At 45.5% G+C, this 25485-nt stretch overlaps 2 protein-coding genes across 5 annotated transcripts in view; one reads left to right on the plus strand and one right to left on the minus strand.

Annotated features, from left to right (window-relative positions):
• HEXB (hexosaminidase subunit beta) overlaps positions 1 to 12011 on the minus strand; it is a 33241-nt gene extending 21230 nt beyond the window's left edge. Inside the window, exons 1-2 of one of the 2 annotated variants that reach the window (XM_008508742.2) lie at positions 11660 to 12011; positions 7995 to 8140 (exon numbers count right to left, since the gene is read on the minus strand). In XM_008508742.2, coding sequence (XP_008506964.2) covers positions 7995 to 8140; positions 11660 to 11889 — 376 coding nt within the window. In that variant the 5' untranslated portion in view covers positions 11890 to 12011. The remainder of the gene's footprint in view (positions 1 to 7994; positions 8141 to 11659) is intronic. The other variant, XM_008508743.2, reaches the window with a different exon arrangement.
• The window catches only part of GFM2 (GTP dependent ribosome recycling factor mitochondrial 2), a 109425-nt gene extending 84609 nt beyond the window's left edge, over positions 1 to 24816 (plus strand). For all 3 annotated transcript variants that reach the window (XR_011525732.1, XR_011525724.1, XR_011525728.1), the window contains one exon: positions 24601 to 24816. The gene's annotated coding sequence lies outside the window, so the exon portion shown is untranslated. The remainder of the gene's footprint in view (positions 1 to 24600) is intronic.
• Positions 24817 to 25485: the final 669 nt, after the last annotated feature.

The raw sequence follows: 25485 nt of genomic DNA on the forward strand, positions 1-25485 counted from the left end.
AACACGTGTAAAGAGAAAATAACAGTCTTGCTCTGTGTGCGTGTTCTGTGTGTGGATGTACAAATGGTATCCCACTGTACACAGTGGGCCTCCACTGTCCAACTTGGCAGTCTATCTTAGCAAGCGCTCTCTGTCTATTCGTTATAACTCAGCTTCTTTCTTCTTTTTTTTTTTTTATTGAGTTAATGATAGGTTACAATCTTGTGTGATTTCAGTTGTACATTAATGTTTGTCATTCGTGTTGTAGGTGCACCATTTCACCCTTTGTGCCCACCCCCCCACCCCACTTTTCCCCTGGTAGCCACTAATCTGTTCTCTTTGTCCACATTTTTAAATTCCTCATATGAGTGGAGTCATACAGAGATTATCCTTCTCTAACTGGCTTATTTCACTTAACATAATTCCCTCAAGGTCCATCCATGTTGTTGCAAATGCGATGATTTTGTTCTGTTTTGCAGCTGAGTGGTATTCCATTGTATATATGTACCACATCTTCTTTATCCATTCGTCTGTTGCTGGACACTTAGGTTGCTTCCACGTCTTGGCTATTGTAAACAGTGCTGCAATAAACATTGAGGTGCACAGGACTTTTGGGATTGCTGACTTCAAGCTCTTTGGATAGATACCCAGTAGTAGGATGGCTGGATCGTATGGTAGTTCTATTTTTAATTTTTTGAGGAATCTCCATACTGTTTTCCATAGTGGCTGCACCAGTTTGCATTCCCACCAGCAGTGTATGAGGGTTCCTTTTTCTCCACAACCTCTCCAACATTTGTTACTATTAGATTTAGATATTTTTGTCATTCTAACGGGTGTAAGGTGATATCTTAGTGTAGTTTTGATTTGCATTTCCCTGATGATCAGCGATGATGAGCATCTTTTCATGTGCCTATTGGCCATCAGTATATCTTCTTTGGAGAAATGTCTGTTCATGTCTCCAGCCCATTTTTTGATTGGGTTGTTTGATGTTTTGTTGTTGAGTTGTGAGAGTTCTTTATATATTATGGATATTAAGCCTTTGTCAGATATATGACTTAGTGGGTTGTTTTTTTGTTTCAATCCTGTTTTCATTTGCCTTGAAGAAGCTCTTTAATCTGATGAAGTCCCACATGTTTATTCTTTCTATTGTTTCCCTTCTCTGAGAAGGCATGGTGTCCGAAAAGATCCTTTTAATACTGATGTCAAAGAGTGTACTGCCTACGTTTTCTTCCAGAAGCCTTATGGTTTCAGGTCTCACCTTTAGGTCTTTGATCCATTTTGAGTTTATTTTGGTGAATGGTGAAAAAGAATGGTCAATTTTCATTCTTTTACATGTGGCTTTCCAGTTTTCCCAGCACCATTTGTTGAAAAGACTTTCTTTTCTCCATTGTATGCCCTCAGCTCCTTTGTCAAAGATAAGCTGTCCATAGATGTGTAGTTTTATTTCTGGGCTTTCAATTCTGTTCCATTGATCTGTGCACCTGTTTTTGTACCAGTACCATGCTGTTTTGATTACTGTAGCTTTGTAGTATGTTTTGAAGTCAGGGATTGTGATGCCTCCTATTTTGTTCTTTTTTCTCAGGACTGCTTTAGAAATTCGGGGTCTTTTGTTGCCCCATATGAATTTTAGGATTCTTTGTTCTAATTCTGTAAAGAATGTCATTGGGATTCTGATTGGGATGGCGTTGAATCTGTAGCTTGCTTTAGGTAGAATGGACATTTTAACTATGTTTATTCTTCCAATCCATGGAATGGATTGTCTTTCCATCTCCTTATGTCATCATCCAATTCTCTCAGAAAGGCCTTGTAAATTTCATTATATAGGTCCTTCACTTCCTTAGTTAAATTTACCCTGAGGTATTTTATTCTTTTTGTTGTGATTGTGAATGGTATTGTGTTCTTGAGTTCTTTTTCTTTTAGTTCATTATTAGAATATAGAAATGCTACTGATTTATGCAAATTGATTTTATACCCTGCAACTTTGCTGTAGTTGTTGATTACTTCTAACAGTTTTCCAATGGATTCTTTGGGGTTTTCTATATATAAGATCATGTCGTCTGCAAACAGCGAGAGTTTCACTTCTTCCCTCCCATTTGGATTCCTTTTATTCCTTTGTCTTGCCTGATTGCTCTGGCCAGGGCCTCCAGTACTATGTTAAATAAGAGTGGTGATAGAGGGCATCCTTGTCTCGTTCCTGTTTTCAGGGGGATGGCGCTCAGGTTTTGTCCATTGAGTATGATGTTGGCTGTGGGTTTGTCATATATGGCCTTTATTATGTTGAGGTAGTTCCCTTCTATGCCCATTTTATTCAGAGTTTTTATCATAAATGGCTGTTGGATCTTGTCAAATGCTTTCTCTGCATCTATTGAGATGATCATGTGGTTTTTATTCCTCAGTTTGTTGATGTGGTGTATCACGTTGATTGATTTGCAGATGTTGAACCATTCCTGTGTCCCTGGTATGAATCCCACTTGATCATGATGTATGATCCTTTTGATGAATTGCTGAATTTTGGTGGCCAAAATTCTGTTTAGAATTTTTGCATCTATGTTCATCAGTGATATTGGCCTGTAGTTCTCTTTTTTCGTGGTGTCCTTGTCAGGTTTTGGTATCAGCATGATGTTGGCCTCATAGAATGTGTTAGGAAGTGTTCCACCCTCCCTAATTTTTTGGAATAGCTTGAAAAGCATAGGTATTAAATCCTCTCTGAAAGTTTGGTAGAATTCCCCAGGGAAGCCATCTGGTCCTGGGGTTTTATGCTTTGGGATGTTTTTGATTGCTGTTTCAATCTCTTTCCTTGTGATTGGTCTGTTCAAATTGTCTGCTTCTTCTTGAGTGAGCTTTGGGAGATTGTAGGAGTCCAAGAATTTATCCATTTCCTCTAGGTTATCCATTCTGTTAGCATAGAGTTTTTCGTAGTATTCTCTTATAATCCGTTGTATTTCTGCAGAGTCTGTTGTTATTTCTCCTCTTTCATTTCTGATTTTGTTTATTTGAGCTTTCTCCCTTTTTTTCTTTGTAAGTCTGGCTAGGGGTTTGTCAATTTTATTTATCTTCTCAAAGAACCAGCTCTTTGTTTCATTGATCCTTTCTACTGCCTTTTTTGTTTCAATAGTATTTATTTCTGCTCTGATTTTTATTATTTCTCTCCTTCTGCTGACTTTGGGCTTTATTTGTTCTTCTTTCTCTAGTTCAGCTAGGTGTAGTTTAAGATTGCTTATTTGGGATTTTTCTTGTTAAGATGTGCCTGTATTGCAATGAATTTTCCTCTTAATACAGCTTTTGCTGTATCCCATATGAGTTGCTATGGCATGCTATCATTTTCATTTGTTTCCAGGTATTTTTTGATTTCTTCTTTAATTTCTTCAATGATCCATTGCTTGTTCAGTAGTGTATTGTTTAGTCTCCACATCTTTGTGCCTTTCTCAGCTTTTTTCTTGTAATTAATTTCTAGCCTTATAGCATTGTGATCAGGGAAGATGCTTGTTATTATTTCAATTTTTTAAAATTTGTAGAGGCTTGCCTTGTTTCCCAACATATGGTCTATCCTTGAGAATGTTCCATGTGCACTTGAGAAGAATGTGTATTCTTCTGTTTTAGGGTGAAGTGTTCTATATATGTCTATTAAGTCCAATTGTTTTAGTTTTTCATTCAGCTCCACTATTTCCTTGTTGATTTTCTGTCTGGATGATCTGTCCATTGATGCGAGTGGGGTGTTGAGGTCCCCTACTATTATTGTGTTGTTTTTAACATCTTCCTTTAGGTCTGTTAATAGTTGCTTTATGAACCTTGGTGCTCCTATGTTGGGTGCATAGATATTTATAAGCGTTATTTCTTCTTGATGGAGTGTCCCTTTGATCATTATATATTGTCCCTGTGTGTCTCTCTTTACCCATCTTATTTTGAAAACCACTTTGTCTGATATAAGAATTGCAACACCTGCTTTTTTTTCCTTGCTATTAGCTTGAAGTATTGTCCTCCACCCCTTCACTCTGAGCCTGTGTTTGTCCTTGGGGCTGAGGTGTGTTTCCTGGAGGCAACAAATTGTTGGATCTTGTTCTTTAATCCATTTTGCCACTCTGTGTCTTTTTATTGGAGAGTTCAATCCGTTTATATTAAGCGTGATTATTGATGCATGTGGACTTAAAGCTGTCAATCTGTTGCTCATTATCTGGCTTTCCTGCTTTTCTCTTCCTGTGTGCTTTATCCTACTCATTTGATACTGCAATTTCTTATGCTGGGTTTCTTAGATTTTTGCTTATTTATGATTTGTGTCTCTGTTCTGTTATTTAGTTTAGTGGCTACCCTGAAGTTTGTATTTAGAATCTCGTGTATAATATAGTCTATTCTCTGGTGGTCTCTTACTTACTTGGCCTAGACTAATTTAGTCCCTTTGTTCTTCCCCTCCTAAATTATTATTTTCACTTCTTGTTCCAACTTGTGTTATGAGTTTGTAGTTAGAGTGATAAGATCATCTTTGCTTTGGTAGTTTCCTTACCTTTATCCTAATGCTATAGTTGAATATTTGCTATCCTATTCTGGTTCTATTTATCTGTCTCCCTACTCTGTGGTTTGTGACCCCTTTCTCCCTTTTTTCTTTTTTCAGGTATGAGAGCCTTCTTGAGGATTTCTTGTAGTGGAGGACTTTTGGTTACAAATTCCCGTAACTTTTGTTTGTCTGGAAAAGATTTAATTTCTCCCTGATATCTGGGGGATATTCTTGCTGGATAGAGTATTCTTGGCTGAAGATTTTTATCTTTTAAAGCTTAGAATATGTCACTCCATTCTCTCCGAGCTTGTAAGGTTTCTGCAGAGAAATCTGCTGAAAGTCTGATAGGAACACCTTTGTAGGTAATTCTCTTTTGTCTTGCAGCCCTGAGTATTCTTTTTTTGTCTTTCCTTTTTGCCATTTGTACTACTATATGCCTTGCAGTAGGTCTTTTTACATTGACAAATTAGGAGATCTGAAAGCTTCCTCTACACACATTTCTCCCTCAATCCCTAGATTTGGGAAGTTCTCTTCTATAATTTCATTAAGCACACTTTCTGCTCCATTTTCCTTTCCCACGTTCTCGGGAATTCCTATGATCCTTAAATTCTTTCTCCTCATTGAATCTGCTATCTCTCTGATACTTTCCTCATTCCTTTTAATCCTTAGTTCTCTTTCTTCCTCTGTCTGGAGCCATTCAGCCTGTCTATCTTCGATTATGCTAATTTGCTCTTCTATGGAGTCTACCTGGGCAGTCAGGGAATCCGTATTCTGTTTTATCTGGTCCATTGTGTTTTTCATCTCTAGTAATTCTGTTTGATTCTTCTTTATAATTTCAATCTCTTTTGTGAAGTAACCCCAGAACTCAGCTTGTTTCTCTATCTTTCTCTCTACCTCATTGAGTTTTTTGATTATAGCTGCTCTGAACTCATTTTTATTTAGTTTACCTAATTCCAAGTCCTCAGGACTTAATTCTGTGTTTTTATTGTTTTCCTTCTGGTCTGGGGCTTTTATATATTGCTGGATGGTAGTGGAGCAGTTTTTTCGCATGGTGGTAGAATTCGGTTGCAGTTACAGCCTGTCGCCACTAGATGGGGGTCGAGAGCCCTGCGTTCTGAGCTCTCTGCCTTGGGGCAAGATGGCGGCGCCCAGTGCGCTCTGCTGGGGCGGGGGCGGGGGCGGGGGCGGGGCCGGTTTCTCTCGCACACCGATCTGGATTTGATCAGTTCTGTTCTCTGGTCTCCCGATGCCCTAGGTTTATGGGGTCCCCACGAACGGAAGCTTTACCCCGTCAGCAGGTTTCCACTGTACTGGCAGCGGGAGTCCTAGACGATCCCCTGGTCGCGCAGCCCCTCCCCCGCTCCTTCCCGGACCCGCACGGCGAGCCCGGTTTCTAGGGGATGGAGTGATGTTCTCTCCTACCAGGTTCCAGCTCCTCCCAGGCAGGCAGTAGGGGCTCCGTCCTCTGTCTTTTGATACTGTAGGTCTCTGAGTCCTGGCATTAGGTTCATTAGCTGAAATTCGGGGGTTTTTTTCAGTCCTTTGTTGTACTTTGGAGGGGAGAGAGTCCCGGGTCAGCTCACCCCGCCATTTTGCTCTGCCTCCTCCCCAGCTTCTTTATTCTTAAATATTGTGTAGTATTCTTTAGTGTGAATTAACAAGATATATTTCGCCCTTCTATTGATGAACATTTAGTTTTGCTTATAATTCTTCACTGTTATAGGCAAACTGCATTGAACATCCTTGATATATGTAATTATTTCTCTACAGTAGAAATTAGTCCACTTCCGGTTCTGAGAGCTTGCATGTTTTTATTTTTAATAGATGATGCTATAACACTTGTCATTTCCTCCAACCTTCCCTCACCCTCTGGAACAGCTGATAACTTTTTACTTCCATTTGTGTGTTTTACTTCTATCATCATCATAAACTAGTTTAAAATTTAACACTAGCTTATCCTTCAACCAGAAAATTTTACAATCAGCTTGTCTCAAGAAGCTTCCCTTTTAGAATAAAGAAGGTTTGCAAAGCTGAATGGAAGATAAGCTACAACTCTCCAGTCTGGGTACATTCCAATTCCTGGAATTTACAATATGTCACTGTATTACCAACAGTCAGCAAATTTTCCTTGGTAATTTAATGACCACTTCGATCTCAATTTAGATTGCAAAACCTAATTCCTCTTGTGTCAGAGTGCTGGCTGTCAGATGAAATCATGTGGCTAATGCTAGCAAACTATCCTGTTTCTCTTCTAAGAACAGTGCAGAATTGAAGAGAGATGAAGTTATTTTTCAAAGAGAATTATTATTAAGAAATCTCATCCATACCAAGAGGATGCAGAGATGCCCTAGCTCTCTGAGGCAATCTGAGGACAAAGGAGCCACTCTCTTCTCTCAGGCAGGCAGTGTCCTCTCTCTCCACGCCCAGCGCACAGTGCGCGTGCGCTGCACTACCCTCCTGTCACCGGTGTCCTCACACTGCTCCTCTTTGATTCCTTGGTGCAATTCCACATCCCTCCCAGGCAGAATGCTCTACAGAAAGGGTCTGCCCAACTGCTTATTCCTTCCGAAACAATTTGGGAAAAGCCTTAGAGAATAATCTCTTAAGGAACAAAAAAAAATCATGTAACTAAATGTTGATTCTACTGTCAATCAAATAAAATAGCTCCACCTCCCACTTCCCCAATTTCTACATTATCTTTGTGTCAAATTAGATTATAAATAGAGATCATGGATAGAAAAACAGATTTGTCTTCAAAGTAAAAGTTAAGAAATTACCTAGGTGTCCAAAAATAAGGGGTTAGCTAAGTAAGTTCTGGCATGTCCACACAGTGGTAGAACATTATTGAGCCATTAAAAATGATCTTACAGAAAAATATTTAATGAAATACATGTTTATAATGTATTGTTATGCAAAAAAGCAGAATATAAAAACCACATGTACAGAATTACCCTGTTTTCATGTCATTGTTTATCATGTTTATATTTATATCTCTGTAAAATATTTAAAACTATTACTCTGCAAAAAGAACCCTGAAGTGACAGTGGTTAATGCTGAATGCTGGGATCATGAGTGATGTATTTCCTCCTCTTCACTGTACTTAAAGATTTTCTAGAGGGGCCAGCCTGGTGGCAGAGTGGCTCCACTTCAGCAGCCTGGGGTTCATGGGTTCGGATCCCAGGCGCAGACCCATGCATGGCTTATCAAGCCATGCTGTGGCAGGCGTCCCACGTATAAAATAGAAGAAGATGAGCATGGATGTTAGCTCAGGGCCAATCTTCCTCAGAAAAAAGAGGAGGATTGGCAACGGATGTTAGCTCAGGGCTAATCTTCCTCAAAAAAAGATATTTCTACCATGACTATGTATTACTTTTATCATCAGACTTTAACAGTAATTTTAAAAATAGGAATTATAAACTCACTGGCCAAGAGCTCACAAGAGTTCATGGCATGGAGCCTGCTTCTGGCACTGACGTCTGTGACAAGCATCTCTGACCATAACACATTCACCTGACACGGTACTCACAGGACTCGTCTGAAGAGACATTGGGGAAGGCGTTACACTGCGAGTCGAGGACAACCGAGACGAGAAGCTGCTCTAACTCCGGTGCAGCGTGAGACTTGGCAGGGCCACGATGCCACTTGTAGAAACCAAAAATATAGTCGTAATATCTGTGTGAGAAAAAAATTCAAACAAAATTTGAACGCAGTATAGCCAAGTTTGAAATGCCCATGTGAGCACCGTAGCTGACGCCTCAAGTTCACGCTGCCCCGTGTTAGTTCAACAAGAGGCTCTACTGTGCACCGCAGAAGCACCTGCCTGGGAGCCTTCTGAACATACTCACGTCCAGACCTTCAGAGTCAGTGTCTCTGAGAGTGGTAGCCAGGCGTGAGGACTGTACAAGTCCCCCCACCATCCCAAGTGACACACACGAAGCCTCCGTTAAGAACCAGTAATCACACGATGAACGGGCAGCCCGTCACGCCCGGGTGTGCAGGCCAGCTCTGACCCTGCTGTGGCGGGGAGGGGGTGGTGGAAGCTTCCTCTCCTCCGAGAGCCACAAGAACACTTTCTCTGAATGGGATACCTGGGCCAGCTGCAGCCACACTAACGATGCAGAGCGGAGACGGAGAGAACAGATTCCCAAATGACGCTGCGGAGCCACTTAGCCAACTGGCCCTGATATGCCCCCTGCTTTTGGACTTCCAAATCCAATTTAAGTAATATTTTATAGATCTTGATAAGCCAGAAAGTTGTGTATGCTACTTATGTGTAAGAATGTCATGTGTTCTCCCAGAGAAGTAAGGAGATACAGGAAAGTTCCAATGAATTTGAAGGTATGTGGAAGTTAACCATTGAGAGAGTAGAATGGATGAAGGTGCTGAGGGCCCTTTTATTTTATTGGTTTTTTTTGCTAAGGAAGATTAGCCCTGAGCTAACATCTGTTGCCAATCTTCCTCCACTTTATATGTAGGCCACCACCACAGCATGGCTGACAAGTGGTGTAGGTCTGCGCCGAGGATCCAAACCTGTGAACCCAGGCTACTGAAGTGGAGCGTGCTGAACTCAACCACTAGGCCATGGGGCTGACCCCAAGAGGGGCCCTTTTCAGAGGAACACCTCAACAGATTCAAAAGGAAACTAAGGGGCCAGCCCAGTGGCACGGTGGTTAAGTTTGCATGTTCCACTTCGGTGGCCCAGGCTTTGTTGGCCAGGATCCTGGGTGTAGACCTACTCACCACCTGTCCAGCCATGCTGTGGAGGGCATCCCACATATAAAGTAGAGGGAGATGGGCATGGATGTTAGCTCAGGCCCAGTCTTCCTCAGCAAAAAGAGGAGGATTGGAGGCAGATGTTAGCTCAGGGCTAATCTTCCTCAAAATAAAAACCAACAAAACAAAACAAAAAAAAAAGGAAATTAAGATCACTGAACTGTATACTTAAAAATAGTTAAGATGGTAATCTTACGTGTATTTTACCACAACTAGTTTTTTTTTTTAAAAAAAAGGAAAATTAAATCTGCCAACAGCTTTGAGATCTGAGTTAGGTGCTGGCTTGTCTCAAGTAAGGAAAATCTTGGCCCTAGGTATTAAAACTCTAACAGAAAACTCCAAGGGTTCTGAGGCAGTGGTGTCCAACGTATCTGGGTTAATTTAGCCTTTCCAGACCTGAGGGAGCAATGCTATTCGTTCACTTAAAAAAATGAGCAACTAGCATGCGACGGACCTTGTTCTAGAAGCTGACAAAGCAGCCATGCGCCAGCCACACAGAGCTCTCTGCCTGCAAACTGCATACCACTGCAAAGCAGGTTTGTGAGAGAAGGTGGGCTCTCCAGAGACAGGAGTCACGGACTCTGAAGGACCTGGGGCCTCGGCCATGGGTGTCCCCACCGCCTGGAGCTTTCAGAACATCCCCATCATCTCTAAATCTTTCCAGCACCGTGGTGCTTTTATTGTGAACTAGACACTGCCCCTCCTGAGATCCTGGGATGCTCACCGGTGTGCTTTCAGGTCTGAGCCATGAGGCTCCTGTTTTATAAGTGGCTTCCTAACAGTGCGGGGTGTAATCAACAGCTGCCTCACGCACAGCGCATGAATCAGTGAGGCAAACCCTTCAGATAATTACCAGCACTGCCTCGAAATGCCAAGCCTTGTCTTTAAAGCACCTCACCGCTCCTTCAAGTCCTGGTTATCTAACCATTGTTCAGGGACGTCACCCATGCTTTCCTGCCCTCCTCACATCGCGCCAGCATATTACCAAGGCCTTGTTTTACCAGCAGTATGGCACAGAGGGAAAACCCAATTTTACAAAATGAGTCCCAAAGTGAACACGGTAAGTGTGTGTGTTTCTCAAAGATTTCCCGGCCATGGCCTTCCTTTAGATGACGTGCAGGTTCTTGTTCCTTCTCACTGTCCCACGGCAACCAGCCACCTTGGTTTGACTTCTACACGGGTCTCTAGCCATTCTGACCATTAGTTAGCAGACTCAAGACCAAAGGCCCATCTGAGCAGGTGTCCAAAGGAGGGGAACAATATCCAGTTAGTCTACAAAACTGAAGGCAGAAGGCGCCCTCTCCCCAGCAGCACCCCGGCCTGTTCAGCCCGTGGCCCGCTGGGGCCAGCAGGTGTTACTAAGCTAGTTTTGCATTTTTCCACCATTGTCTGGTGTCGTGCAGGCACATCTAAGCTATAATGCCCACTGGGAAGAGAGACAAAGATCTGGGGAGGAAGGAGGCAGCGCAGCCAGCACCAAACTACAATCCTTCAGGGCACTCTACACCTCAGGGCAGTCCCTCCTACACAGATCTCACAGGAGGGGAAAGCGTGAGGCACGAACCTCTCCCCAGGTGCAATCGACCTTGAACACGGCGTGATTAGGAAAGCCGGCGCCTGGGCTGCCTCCCCGTTACACAGTCCACGCCATCTGAGCAAAGGGGTCACGGGCAGGAGGGAGCTGTGGACATGTGAGGTGCTAAGAAGGAAAGAGGAAGCTGGGGGAGCCAGCGCGTGCCGGGCTGGACAGACAACGAGAAGCGGACAGCGCGCGCACCGACCACAGCGGCGCGGTCAGGGGAAAGCACCGGACGCGCCGGGGAGCGGAGATTTGGGAAGGGAAGGGGAGCCTGAAGGAGTGTCCCAACCCAAGGCCTCCTGCCATCAGAATCGTTACCAGACTGGTGGGCAGATGGCCCCTAAGTGACAAGCAATTTTGGGGAGTCCCTGGTCCCCAAGCTGTGAGCACTCATTTCCCTCCCGGAACTCCCCTCAAGTAAGAAGCTGCCACTTCCCTCCTCCTTCTACCCACCCCGCTCTCCCCTCCGAGGCGGAAGAGGCCTCAGATTCGGAGCCGCCCACTCCCTCCACTCAGCATCCCGGACGCAAACCAGGCTTCCCGAGTACCCAGATGTCCCTTGGAGGGGTGGGGGGAGCCTGGGTTTCAGCCCTTGTTGGTTCGAGCCGGCTCTGCCACCTTCTAGACCTGCGACTTCGACGGTCACTGGCTGGCTCGGAGGCTGTTTCCTCATCTGTGAAATGGGGTCAGGGCGCCGGCGTGGCTGGGTGGCTGTGCGGGTGACAAGGGTGCTCAGGGGTTCCTCCTCTCGCCCCCGCGCCAGCACCGCATCCCGGGTCTCCTCCCCGCCGGGGTCCCCGGCTCCCCGCCCCGCCCGGCCGCCCGTCCGGGGCGCTCACCGCCGAAATGCTTCCTGCAGGATGGTGCAGGAGGGGCCGGCCGTGGAGGAGGAGTCGTGGCCGATGTGGAAGTTCTCGGGAGACAGGCGCAGCAGGCGCGGGGACATCTCCACCGACAGTGGCAGGGGCCACAGCCCCATGTAGGAAGACGCGGAAGAGCGGGGGACCTGCACGGCCAGCAGCGCCAGCAGCCCCAACAGCCTCGGCAGACCCCACCCGCGCTGCTCCATGGCTGGTCAGCTGCTCTGGGCCCGGCGGGCTAGGGTCAGCCCGGCTGCAGCCTTCGCCCCGCCCCGCCCGCCCGGAGGAGGTGCCCAGCTCAGCCCGAAGTCAGGTGACGCCGCCCCGCCCCGCCCCGCCCCGCCTCCCGCCTCCCGCCTCCCGCCCCGCCGCCCGGCCGCCCCGCCTCCAGCCTCCAGCTTCCCCGCCCCGCCGCCCCATCTCCCGACGCCCCACCGCCCCGCCGCCCCGCCTCCAGCCCCGCCTCCAGCCTCCAGCCTCCCTGCCCCCCCGCCCTTTCACTCGCCGCCCCGCCTCCAGCCCCTCCGCCCCACCATCCCGTCTCCCGTCGCCCCGCCTCCAGCCCTTACGCCCCGCCTCCAGCCCCGCCTCCACCCGCAGCGCCCCGCGATCCCGCCCGCGGCCCTCCCCGGCCCTCCCCGGCCCTCCCCGGCCCACCCCGAACCCGGCGGGGCGGCCCCATCTCCAGCCGCTGGGCGGGGCGCCAAGGGAAAGGGCCGCCTCTCGCCGTGAGCGGGTCTCCGCGGCCGTGCGTCGGTGGACCTGGGGGACTCACGTCCCAACCCCATTTTTCCCACCCCAAACTCCAGATAAGCGACGGGTGGTTCGTGTGTTTGCTCCCAAGTCTAGACTTTTCTATAACGGTAATTCTGCTTTAATTAATAAAGCCTCCTATCGGAACTCCCAGGGCCGAGTGGTGAACAGGTGGGAGGTTAAAAATCGTGCAGAAGTCTCCGTGAGAGAGTGTGCCTGCGGGGACGGGTAGAGGACTTCTTAAAACATCAAAAGGACACCATGGACCAAGTTAATAGGCAGATGATACAAAGAGGGACTCTGTTTGCAACGAGGGATTAATATTGTCAGAGTCTAATTTTCAAAAAAAGATAAACGTGATTCATTACAAAATAGAATGAAACTGTCAAAGATTTTATTCAACTCATTAATTAGACAATTACTACAATGAAAAGTGTGGTTCAAAGACAATTTAATAAAGCAGTGTTAGAATAAGATTGGTCAATAGTTTAAAAATTGTGTGGCATCCTGCAGTGACTGAGCCCTGTGTATCTGAGCTTGGGCCCTCCCATCCTCACTCAAGCTACAAAAAAAAGGAAATCCCATTTATAATGAATTCCCGAGAGCAAGTTATTTATTTGTGACAGGACTCTGTCTCTGTTTAAATAAAATAGCAGATCTAGAAGCAAGCAGAAACAATGTCATTAGATTCAATGTGGCAGTGATTCAGATGTCATCTCTCTCCCTTTATTCCCCCCTCCGCTCCTCCCTCCCCCTTCCCTCCTCTCCTTACATATCTCTGTCTTTCAGCTCGGTTTTTCTGTATTGGCTTCATTCTTGAAGAGCCTCTTTCTTCATTATGATACCCTGGGTAGCAAGGACAACTCCTTAAAAAAGCTTATGTCCCTCACTCATCCATATTGATCCTGATAAAGAATCCCAATTGCCAAGCTTGATTTCACAGCTGCCCCTGTGGCAGAGCTAGTGAAGTCATGTGACCAACATGGAATGGAGATGCCAAGTTTTCCAAAAGAAGGAGAGGTGTTTGTTACCAGGAGAAAGGGATGCTAGGCAGGCCAAAACCACAGACCTGCTGCAGTTAGTGTTCTGAAAAGGTTGGAGAAAAGCTGTAAGAACAGAATTCAAAGAAAATTTATGGGGCATGCTTAAAGTTCTATGAGAGCCAGCCTCGAGGTCACACTATTCTTCACTCTTCTTATAATTAACATAAATTTCATTTGCACTATACATCTTTGCTGCCACTTTTTACTGTGGTCTCCTACCACAGAGACCACATGGCATAGTGTTTCCAAGATTCAATCTCCAATTCATATTGTTGAAATTACCATGTATTTAATGACAACTTCACCTTGTGTGTTAGTTATCTATTGCTGTGTAACAAATTACTCCGGAACTTCGGAGCTTAAAACAACAACAAATAGTAAATGATAAGGGGCCAGCCCAGTGGCGCAGCAGTTAAATTCACACGTTCTGCTTTGGCGGCCGGGGGTTCTCTGGTTTGGATCCCGGGTGTGGACCTACACGCCACTTGTCAAGACACACTGTGGCAGGTGTCCCACATGTAAAGTAGAGGAAGAAAGGCACGGATGTTAACTCATGGCCAGTCTTCCTCAGCAAAAAGAGGAGGATGTTAGCTCAGGGCTAATCTTCCTAAATAAATGATAAGATAATAAATATCTCATAGTTTCTGTGGCTCAGGAATTCAGGGGTCTTGGCTGGGTGATGCTGGCTCAGTCTTTCGTGAGCTTGCAGTTCTCTGAAAGCTTTTTTTCTGAAGGCAGATGCTGGAAGATCTGGTTCTAAGCTAACTTCTGAGGCTGTTGGCTGAAGACCTCAGTTATTTGCCACGTGTGCCTCTCCAGAGGGTTCTTGTGAGGCTCACAACATGGCCACCGGCTTCCCCCAGACCACGAGATCTAAGAGAGAGAGAGAGCGCACGCGTGCACACAAAGAGGAAGTCATGAAGCCTCTATATCACACTTCCACCACATTGTATCTCTCAGAAATGAGTTACTAAATACAGCCCACATTCAAGGGGAGGGAAATTGGGCTCCATCTTTTGAAGGGAGGAGTCTACTCTCTGACCACAAATTATTTATAGTCTTCCCACATGCAAAATACATTCCCTTCCTCCCAAGAACCCCCAAAGTCTCCTCCCTTTGGAACGTTAGCTTGAAATCCAGAATGTTGGCATCTAAATTAGTGTAGGTATGGACAAAGCTCCTTGGATGTATCCTTAAATATCCTCAAGTAAAGTTCTCTTAATCTGTGAACTAAAGAGAGAAGTTATCTGTTCCCGACGTGTGTAAAATATGGTGGTTGGACAGGCGTAGGAAAACCACTATAGACAGTTTCTGTTCAAAAGTGGCGTCAAGAGGTCTGTAGCAATTCCTAAGTCCAGCCAGGCAAATGTCGGAAGTTCCTTGATTAGGATTCAAAGCCTGGAGAGAATTCCCTGTGGCTCTTGACGCCACTCTCTGCCTTCTGATTCATCTTTCCTTTTTCATGAAAAGTACTATGTGTTTGCAGCTGAGTAGATTTTTCAGCCTGCTTTCCCCTTGTAGAACTTTAAGGGTCCAAAGACCTGCTTTCACTTGGTAGTTTCCTTATCCCTGTCAGTTCAAACTGGCAGTGTTTCTGCCGACTTTGTCAAAAACTGTTGAATCCCTGGGAATCTCACTGAGGTTTACGCCATTAGACAAGGCTGCACCCACTAATCTCGTCAAGATACGCCCTTCTCTGCCTTGGGCTTCTGCTGAGGGGGGAACATCCTTGGAAACCCTATTGTTTGCTTGAAAGGATCTGTCAGGGACAGCCTGCCAATGTTTAGATGACATTTTGTCTCACTGAGGATACTCTGAGGCACCACAGTAGGTCTTTCTGAGGTCTTAAGGGCTTCTATGATCACAACCTTGGGTTTCATGTTTAGACCATGTTTTCCTGAGAGAATGCCTGGACTTGATCTCTACCTGAAAGCCAGGTCTCACTTTAGTGTCGGTGGCTGCCTAGAGGGTGTGGAAATTTGTAAAAAGCCATTAAGTCCTGGCTTCTTTCCATTTAACAGTCCTTTCGTTAGCTTATCTTGTTCCTTCCACATTTTACTACAGCAGAGAGATGAAGCAGGAGGGACCTTGAAGACACCTTTGACGTTCTCCTTTAAATGAGCTTCCTCAAGTCTGTACTTCTAATAGTTTTCAAGACGCTTCACCCTCTCACTAACCCTGTCTTCAAAGGCATCTAGCCCTGTCTACTGCCTGATGCCACAGTCACTCCCACATGTGAGGTGTTGGTTATGGCAGCACCCCACGTCCAGGTATCAAAATTGGTATTTATTATCTATTGCTGTGTAGCAAATTACCAACACTTCAAGGAAGTGTACAATTAAAATTTTGATAGATAGTGTCAAATTTCCCTCCAAAATGGGTGATAGTATATGAGTGTCCATTTCTCCACAACCTTGTGGGGGATCAGAATTGGCCACCCCAAAATGTGTCCCTTTGCCTTGATTATTTTTAAGAACAAAAGACTCTGAAAGAAACTTTGACCTTTCCCCTACCTGCCTAAAAGGATTTAAGATAGAAAGGCTGTCCCCAGGACAAGCCATCACCATCGATAAATCTGGGTATGATAAACTGGGAGGGTCCTTGCTAAACCAACTCTTATCGAAGTCCTGTCTACCAAACATTTGCTTTCCCACTTCCGTGTGAATTGCCTTCTTCCCCTTTGAAGTCCCAAATCACTACCCCAACGTCCTCCTTTGTCTTTTGCTGAAGATGATATTTAAGGTGGCAGCTTTGGCCATTCTGGCAAGTTGCTCAGTTTTCCTGGGATTCTCCCACGTATTCATGTTATAAAGCTTTGTTTGAATTTTCTCCTGCTATTCTGTCTCATGTCAATTTAATTCTTAGGCCAGCCAGAAGGACCTAGAGGGCAGAGGAATTGTCTTCCTCCCCTACAACCTCATCTCACAATATTATTAATCTTTTTCAATTTTGTAAACTGTTTCTTTTTTATTAAAGATTTTATTTTTCATTTTTCTCCCCAAAGCCCCTCGGTATGTAGTTGTATATTTTTAGTTGTGGGTCCTTGTAGTTGTGGCATGTGGGACACCACCTCAGCATGGCCTGATGAGCAGTGCCATGTCCTCACCCAGGATCCGAACCCATGAAACCCTGGGCCACTGCAGTGGAGTACATGAACTTAACCACTTGGCCATGGGGCTGGCCCCCCTGTAAACTGTTTTAATTTTTACTTCCTTGATTACTTGTGAGGTTGAATAAAATGACCATTTTATATCTTCTAGTAAGAGCCTTTTCATATCCTTTCAGTTGTCTTCTTTCTCTAATGATTTGTGTGGATGATTTTAAAATTATGGATATTAATCTGTCCTGTAGATTGCAAATCTTTTCTCCCAGTCCATCAATTTTCTTTTAGCTTTATTTACGTGGTATTTGTCTTGCAGTGGTTTCAACTTTTTTTGGGATCTAATTTGTCAGTCTTCATTTTATGGCTTCAGCATTTGTCTTAGTTACGATTTAAAGATAATAAAACTTCTATTTTTTTCCTAATGCTTCTATAGTTTTGTTTTTGAGTTGGATACTTTACTCCAGCTGATATTTATTTTTGTGCATAGTTGAAGTAAGGCTCTAACTTTTTTCTCTCCCCAAATGGATAGCCAATCATCAAAATGCCATATACTGAATAGATCATTCTTTCTTCACTGATTTGAAATGCTTCCTCTACTTTATTGTAAATTTTCATGGAGATGTGCACTTCTATTTGGAGCTCTTTGTTCTCTTCTGCTGGTCTACATACCTTTTTCTGGGCCAATTGCTATGCTGTCAGTGTTACACTGTTGAAACCATTATAATTTTGAATTATACTTTGATATCTTGAAGGGCATACACACGCATTCTTCTTATCTAAAATTTCTTGGCATTTTAAATGATGTTTCCTTCCACATAAACTTAAAGATTTGATTGCCAAGGTCCAAAAACATTGTTCGATATCACTGGAATTGCATTGACTTTGTAGATCAACTTGGAGAGAACTGACATCTTTGTGATACTGAGTCTTCCCGTTTCGAAATGCTTTCTGTCAATCTATAGGGTTGTTTTATGCTTGTTACCAAAGTCTCATAGCCTACTTTACATAGGGCTTCCTCATTTCTCGTTAGGCATGTTCCTAAGCCTTTCACTCTTTTGTTGCTGATGTTAATAGAATTCCGCCCCCTCTCCCCCGCCCAGAAATTATAAAAGAATGAAGCAGAGCTTTAGGTATTGGCCTGGAAAGACCTTTCCACTTGCTGCTTATGCCACCAGCCTCATCTCTCCACCTCAACCAATGTGGAAACACAGCTGCCAATGTCTTCCTTGTAAAACATAAACGAGGTCATATCACTTCCTTACTCAAAACATTTCAATGGCTTGTTTCCCATTGTCCCTAGAACAAAATACAAGTTCCTTAACATGATCCACATGGCGTGGCAGACTGTGGCCTCTGCCAGACCTTTAGTCAGGCTCCTCTGAGCACTCTTTTTTTTTTTTTCTTAAAGATTGGCACCTGGACTAACAACCGTTGCCAATCTTTTTTTTTTTTTCTGCTTTATCTCCCCAACCCCCGCCCCCCGCCCCCTGTACACAGTTGTATATCTTAGTTGCAGGTCCTTCTAGTTGTGGGATGTGGGACACCGCCTCAACGTGGCCTGACAAGAGGTGCCATGTCTGTGCCCAGGATCCGAACCCTGGGCCGCCGCAGCGGAGCGCGAGAACTTAACCACTCAGCCACGGAGCAGGCCCCTTTGAGTGCTCTTCTTGAGTAGCACAACCCAGTTCTAGCAAGAATCCTGATGTCAGTTTATCGAGAATCCCCTCACCTTTGGTATCTGATCACCTGGGCTCCTATTAGGAGAGATTTAGCAAGAGATTTACCAGGAATCCTATGAGGCCGGTCTAGCAAGAATCTCCCCTGCTCTTGCTGTCTCTTCTTAGTCGTTTTCCATCCACTGAGAGTTGAGCCCGATCTCTCTCTTCTATGGTGATAGTCTTGACCCCTATTGCAATAGTCCTGAATAAAGCCTTCTTTGGGGGGAGTGAGACATTTTCCTTTACCCATCTAGGTTATTCTAACTGGTCTAAGAATTAATTGACATGAGACAGATTAGTAGGAGAAAATCAAATTTAATTGCATATATACGGGAACCCCACACACATGAGAGGGTTAGAGACAAAAAGGTGAAATGAGGTATATATGCCATCTTGAGCTAAGGAACGGCTGGACCTGAGGCTTCAGAGGGGAGGAGGGTGACGCATGGGGCGGTAAGAAGAGCAGATATTTACTAATTGGAGCTTTGCCCTGTCGTACAGATAGGTTATAAAAAGTTATTCCTGGTAATAACTCTTATTATGGTCAAGGCCCCTAGTTTAAATTCTTTAAAAGAGAGGAAAAGGTTTCTCTTGAGCCCGCAGGGTCTCGATTGCCTTTAGGTCAAGATATTCCATACGCCAAAGTGGCGCATCTGAGGAGACTCATTCTGAACTCCTCCACTTCCTTACCATTTTAACAAGTATTAGAAGAACTTTTTCTTTAGCGCAACTTATTTAGACAATATTTATGGATCAAGTAGCTATGGGAAGTGAGAGAAAAAGGAGCATTTAGGAAGTTTATCATATTTCTAGCTCAGGCTTATGGGTAGATAATTTATGAGTCATTCAAGGCTTAGCTGCAGAGAACAGAATCCACCCCCAGCTCAGTTATAGTAGAAATGAATTAACCACAGGGTATCAAGTGGCTCATAGAATCTTGTGAGAGCTGAAGAACTTGACTCCTGGCTGAAATTCCTTGCGCAACTGCTCCTTTTGTGACCAGGACGCCGTATGCTAGATGGAGAAGCCTCTACTACTGCGGCTAACTCTCAGATCACACCAATTCAGTTCCAGTCTGCACCAGTAAAAAGGCACCTCATGTTCTGTCTCTGTCACCACTTCACTCACTTCGGAATTCAAGTCTCAAGTAACCACATCTAAGAAACTGAAGAAACTGAGGAATATGGAATTCCAGCAGCAAGGGAGTCTGGGAAATGTAGTTTCCAGCCTCTGTGATACAGGAAGACACACTAGAAGGTGGTTGAGTTGGATGGATGCTGAGTGAGCTCATTCAGCATCCTCACAGAAGGTGAAACAATTAATTGAGATGAGTGGACAGCCTAAGACCTGGGCAGACAGGTGAGCAAAGCAGCCTAACTCCTGAGGAAGCAGGAGCAGCTGTCATGGGGAGGGGGCTCCTGCTATCGAATGTGGATCTTCCTCCTGACTACGTGCCTCTGCTCTCCTGGCATGTCTGTAAACAGTCCTGAAAGATTTGGATTCCGTCACTGCAGTCATGACACGAGACTGAGCTCCATTTGTAATGGGAGTGCTAACCTGGGCTCTCCCGGAAGGGCAAGAGGGTTTGCAGTCAAATCTGCTCTGGCAACTGGCAAGCATTTCTCCCTGTTGTACTAAGATTAACCATAGAAACAACTCTCTCACTTCCTCACCTGATAAAATAGTGCCGCCTGGTAGGAATCCACACTCTTTCTCCTCCAACACTCCGCTTCCACCTTCCTCTATTGATGAATACTATATATATAATTTGGCTATTCATTTAACCTGTTAATGCAAACCAAGTATCAAGATGCAAAAAAAAAAAAAAAAAAATCACAAATCTGTCTGGAAACATTTTGGTGACCAAATGCTGCTGCGATGCTGCAAAATGCAAGGATCCACAAGAAGCTAAACTAACACGTCTAAAACCAAAATCTCCAGATTGGGGGCAAAGGTCATGTTGGTGACTGCGTGTCTCCTACCCTTCCTGAAAGCGTCCCTTCTTTGTCCTCCCCCCACCCTCCACAGTTTGTCATGGAGTGAGAGATGTTGTGCTGGAGGCATCTGAACAGGGAGGCACTGGGAAATGTAGTGGCGAAGGACTTAATTTGATGTGTGTAAAGGACCCAGGGGCTGTGAGAAGGAATGGATGCAGCTGCCCAGTGCGGGGTTTCCTGGGAGGGCACTGCGCTGGGCCTGCGTGTCAGCCTGCCCTGCCCTCTAGCATCAAGAAGGCTAGAGAGGGGTGGGGAGCTGGTCTTCCAAGGACAGCCAGATTCTTGGGGGTTAGGGATTTCGCCGCCAGAGGCTTTCAGTCTGACCTGTGGTTTCAGAGGTTGGGAGGCCCCAAGAGAACCACCCATGAACTGTGAGCTTGACACCGGGGCGTGAAAGGAGGGTTCACTCCTCCCTGGGACGTGCAGGCAGCTGGCGCTTGTAGAAATGCTTTGGGCAGTGTGGGCATGAAGTGTGGTGTGGTGTGGTGTGCGGACGACCAGCAAGCTCAGCCAGAAGCCTCCAGGAGGGCGCCGAACAGGAACTGCTTCCTGTTGCTGACCACGTGCTGGTCTGATGAGGAAACTGTCGGGAAAGTGGGAGAATTCCCACCCGCCTCCCCTACCCTCTTTCTCTTAAGGTTCTTATGGCTGGTCAAATAATTAAAAAGGCAGGTTAGCAAGAGAAAATCAAACAAAGTTTAAGAGCATGTATACATGGAAGAAACCCAGGGAAACTGAGTAACTCAGTCATCTGGCCGAGGCCGCCTGTTTAAGTATCTTCAGCTCCAGACGAGGAGGACGTTGGGGATAGTGATTTGCCGCTTCAGCGGGGAGGAAGACAATTTACATAGAGATGGAATGCAAGTGTTTGTTAACAGGTTTTGCTGGGCCAAACAAATGGGTTTGTTGGTGTCCTTTTATCCATCATACCATAGCTGTCGTGTGGCGTGGGCTCCTTCCTGGAACAGGCCTTCTATGGCAGAGTCTTTTAGGCAGTTTGGGAGGAGGTGGGTCGGATGCTCTTCCTGAGTCTTCTGAGCCTTTATTGTCTTCAGCTTGAAATAACCCTCACACCAGTGTGGCGCACCTGGGGGCAAGCTGCCCTGAACCCCATCAGAGCCGTGGCTGCCCTGGAGAGCTGTCCCATCTGAGCAAGGGGGCACGTACCCTAACTACCCTGCAGGCGTTCCACAGGCAGGGACATGGGGGAGACATGGTGACCCCCTCTGACAGTTCATCATGTCATGGGGCCAGAGTGTGTTGGGATAGGGGATGTGGGCTGAGAAGAAGCATCACATACATTGGGACAGCAGAAAAAGATCAGAGAACAAACTACACAGACCTCATCAGCCCCAGGTCCTAGCGTGAGAAGAGGGGCAGGAATAACCAACAGGGAAGGAGTGGCCACTTCCTGGTCTTAGCAACGTGCTGAACTCCACACGAGCAAGAATATACTTTGCCAGTGTCCCCCACGCCATCCTTCCTTTACAAAGAGGGAATCTGAGAACCACAAAGCAGCTCAGACACCTGGGGCTTCCAGGCTCACCTTGGGAGCTTAGGAAAAACGCTGCTGCTTGAGTTCCGGCCCAGACCTATTAAATAAGTACCACCAAGTGTAAGACAAGGGCGATCTTTTTACAGCTTTATTGGGTATAATTGACATACAATAAACTGCATACATTTAAAGTGTACAGTTTGGTAAGTTTTATGTATGTATCAGCAGAGTCATCACCACAATCAAGATAATGGAATTAGCCACCACCCCTAGATGTTTCTTCCGGCCCTTTTGCAATCCCTTCCTCTTGCCAGGGCCTCCGCCCCAGCCTGCCTCTGCCTCCGCCTCCCATCCAGACAACTGCTGGTCTACTTTCTGTCACCCTAGATGCGTTTGCATTTTCTGGACTTTTATAGAAAAGGAATCATACAGTATGTTCTCTTCTTTGGTCTTATTTTCTTACTCAGCATAATTATTTTGAGATTCATGCGTGTTGTACTGTGTATCAATAATTCATTCCTGCGTATTGCTAAGTCGTGCTCCATTGTATGGATATACCACAATTTGCTTATCCACTTACCAGGTGATGGACATTTGAGTTGTTTCCAGTCTTCCAGGGGTTCACCGGAGGTGAGACACATCTGGATAGGATGAGGAGTAGACACCTAATGTTTCTGCTGGCCCTGGAGCACTTGGTTGGTGATGCTGTCATGGCATTGTCATCCCTTCTTACAGCTGATGTCTTGTCATCAGGGTTTCTATGTGCAGCCCTTGAGGACAGCAAGAGCATGTCTTCCACTGGGTGCATCCCATATGGCACCGCACATAGGAATTCTCCTTGTCCTGGGGCTCTGACCTGTCCCACACTGTGTCCCCTGCCGCCTCCCCGTTCCTGTTTTCCCTGCTCCCTTCCTTATTTCCCCGTCTCCTGTGTTTCATGAGGCTGGAGACTTTTCATCCTCTCACGAGGCCTTGAACTTCCCCTTTGTTCTGTTTCTGTTCAGACTGCACTGTCTGCCCTGGAAGCTCTTCCCTGTCTTCTCTGCCAGGCTCCTTGGTGCCCTCCACCCCCCACTCTGCTTATCAACGTTCTACAGTCAGCGTGGTGCTGGTCTAGGAAGAGGCCACAGATGGATGCCACAGAACAGACAGCCCTGACACTGACCCTGTTAGATGTAGGAATTTAATATATGCTGGAGGAGGCATCAGAGGCTAGAGCAGGGGAGAAGACTGTCAGTAAACGGAGCAGGAGCGACTGACGAGCTCCTTGGGGAAAATCAATTTAGATCATTATCTCAGCCCTCCCAAAATTAATTCCAGATTTATTGATAAGTTTAAAAAAAACCTAGGAGAAACTGAAAGTAGCATTCATGAAATCATTGGAGAGGGAAGACTCTCTCCTTCCTAGCTTAGATATGGGTGATGCTCAGAAAGGAAAACAGATTAGTAGTTTAAAAAAATCTAGGGGCCGGCCCAATGGCACAGCGGTTAAGTGCGCATGTTCTGCTTCGGCAGCCCAGGGTTCACCAGTTCGGATCCCGGGTTCAGACACGGCACTGCTTGGCAAGCCATGCTATCGTAGGTGTCCCATATATAAAGCAGAGGAAGATGGGCATGGATGTTAGCTCAGGGCCAGTCTTCCTCAGCAAAAAGAGGAGGATTGGCAGCAGATGTTAGTTCAGGGCTAATCTTCCTCAAGAAAAAAAATCTATTAAGTTTTTGCATGTCAAAAAGTAGAAATTTGCCAAGTACGTGATGCAGGCTTGGTGAGCCAAGGAGTCGAAAGAAGGACTCTTCTTTCTTGGACTCTCAAGGTCTGGCAGTGGTGCTCTTTTATTTAGAGAATAGTATGGAATAGCATGGGGACAGGACCCATGGGCAGTAAAGAGCTGCTGCCCGGGTTGAGGGTGGGGCTAAATTTAAGGCATAGGTATGTGAGTTATCTCTTTACAAGACAAAGGAAAGAATAAGTAAAAAAAAATCATTGAAATGGTATCAGTGCAGGTATTGGGAGGTCCTATAACTTTAGATAAGAATCAGACCGGATTAAGTCAGGATGTCCTATGCCTCCCAGAGGATGTTGGTGGTGCTGGGGGAAGTCAGCTACATGAGGTTACCAGACAAGCACAATAAACAAGACTTAAGTCCTTGCCGTCCCCATTAAGAGTTTCTAGAGATAAGGTCATCCCCCCTTCCTCCTGGTGCAGAGAGGGAGACACCCCTGCAGATGGAGATCTCCCTTACAAATGTAAATGTCCCCCAACAAAGGGCAAGCAAATTCCACTCCTCAGAGCCTCCTACCCATCTGCAGTTTTTAAAAGTAACCGACCCAGAATAATCGTCATCAGACGTGTCCGAATACGGAAATGCAGTTGGTTAACAAACAAATGGGCAAATGTTCATCATTGTTTGCTGCATTCAAATATGTGTACAATTGAAAAAAGAATGAGATGTGATGCTTTTGTAGGTTAGATTGCTCAAGATTCAAGACAATTACAACACTTAATGAATTACTCTTTAGTCAGCTCTGCTTGATCATGACTTGTGCATGTTTGTATCTCTGTGGGTGCTCTGCTCACAGCAGGAGGCTCCTGAGGGCTAAGAGAAGCTATCCTTTCAAAATCCCTTTTTACCAGATGTTGTACACACAGTATCTCAGACTCTTATGACAACCTTGCAAGGCACGTAGGATTGGTCTTCTTTGGCAGATGATGAGGAAAGTGAGGCTCAGAGAGGTGCGGCTAGGAAGCTGGAGAGCCAGGCTTTGAGTGCTACTTGGCCTAACTACAAATTCTCTTTTCTTCCCACCAGGCCAGGCTGCCTCTCTGAAATTCTCTTAGCTGGCTAAGCAGAAGGCAGCTTCTGCTGTTGAAGCCTGGACCTAGAAGACCCCTCCCCCACAACCCGACAACCTCCTACGCAAAAGAAAGATGGACAAGAAGTTATAAGAAAACAGAACGAGGACTGAGAAGAGCAAAGCAGAATTCAAAATCAAAGGACAAGTGTGCAGAGAAAAAACAAAACAAAGCTAGCTGCTGGGAGAGGCACTTTGCCTCAGGCCATGGGATGCTTCCCCCAGGGAACAGGTCCCCGTCTCCATCAGGTAACTGTGCCTCCAGCCTCCAAACAGATCATAAGCAAATGCGTTTTGCGGCCCGGATATCCAAGAGCCAGGCTCCAACACTTTGTGGAGCAACAAAACAGATTGTTTGTCCTCTGAGAGCCTTTGGCCCTTCCCAGTCCACCCCTTGTGGATAGTGGATGTCATATGTCGATGCAAATAATCCATAACTGACCTATAAAACAAAACTGGGGTGAGTTTTTTATGAGCCAAAGTGGGATTATAACCCGGGAAGCCCTTAGAAGGTATTCCAGAAAAGCATGAGTTTCAGTACAGTCTTATATCTTTTTAGAGCAAAGAAGACACATTAAACACACCCAAGATACATTTTCAAAGAGATCTTCAGTTGCAAATTAGCAGGTCAACATGACCGTGATGCCAGGAAAGACACTAATCTGGCGTTACCAATAGGGTGTTGTTACCAATAGGGTGTAGGATGGGGAGTGTGCCTTCTTTACCTCAAGAGACATTCCTTACTTTAATGGATAAGCAGATGGACAATGTGTGTTTGATAGGCCATAAGTCAGGCTTTCTAGCTCAAGCCGAATCAGTTTTGAACTTGAATAGTTACCCCA

The sequence above is a fragment of the Equus przewalskii genome, chromosome 13 (assembly GCF_037783145.1).
Source record: "Equus przewalskii isolate Varuska chromosome 13, EquPr2, whole genome shotgun sequence".
Lineage (NCBI taxonomy): Eukaryota > Metazoa > Chordata > Mammalia > Perissodactyla > Equidae > Equus > Equus przewalskii.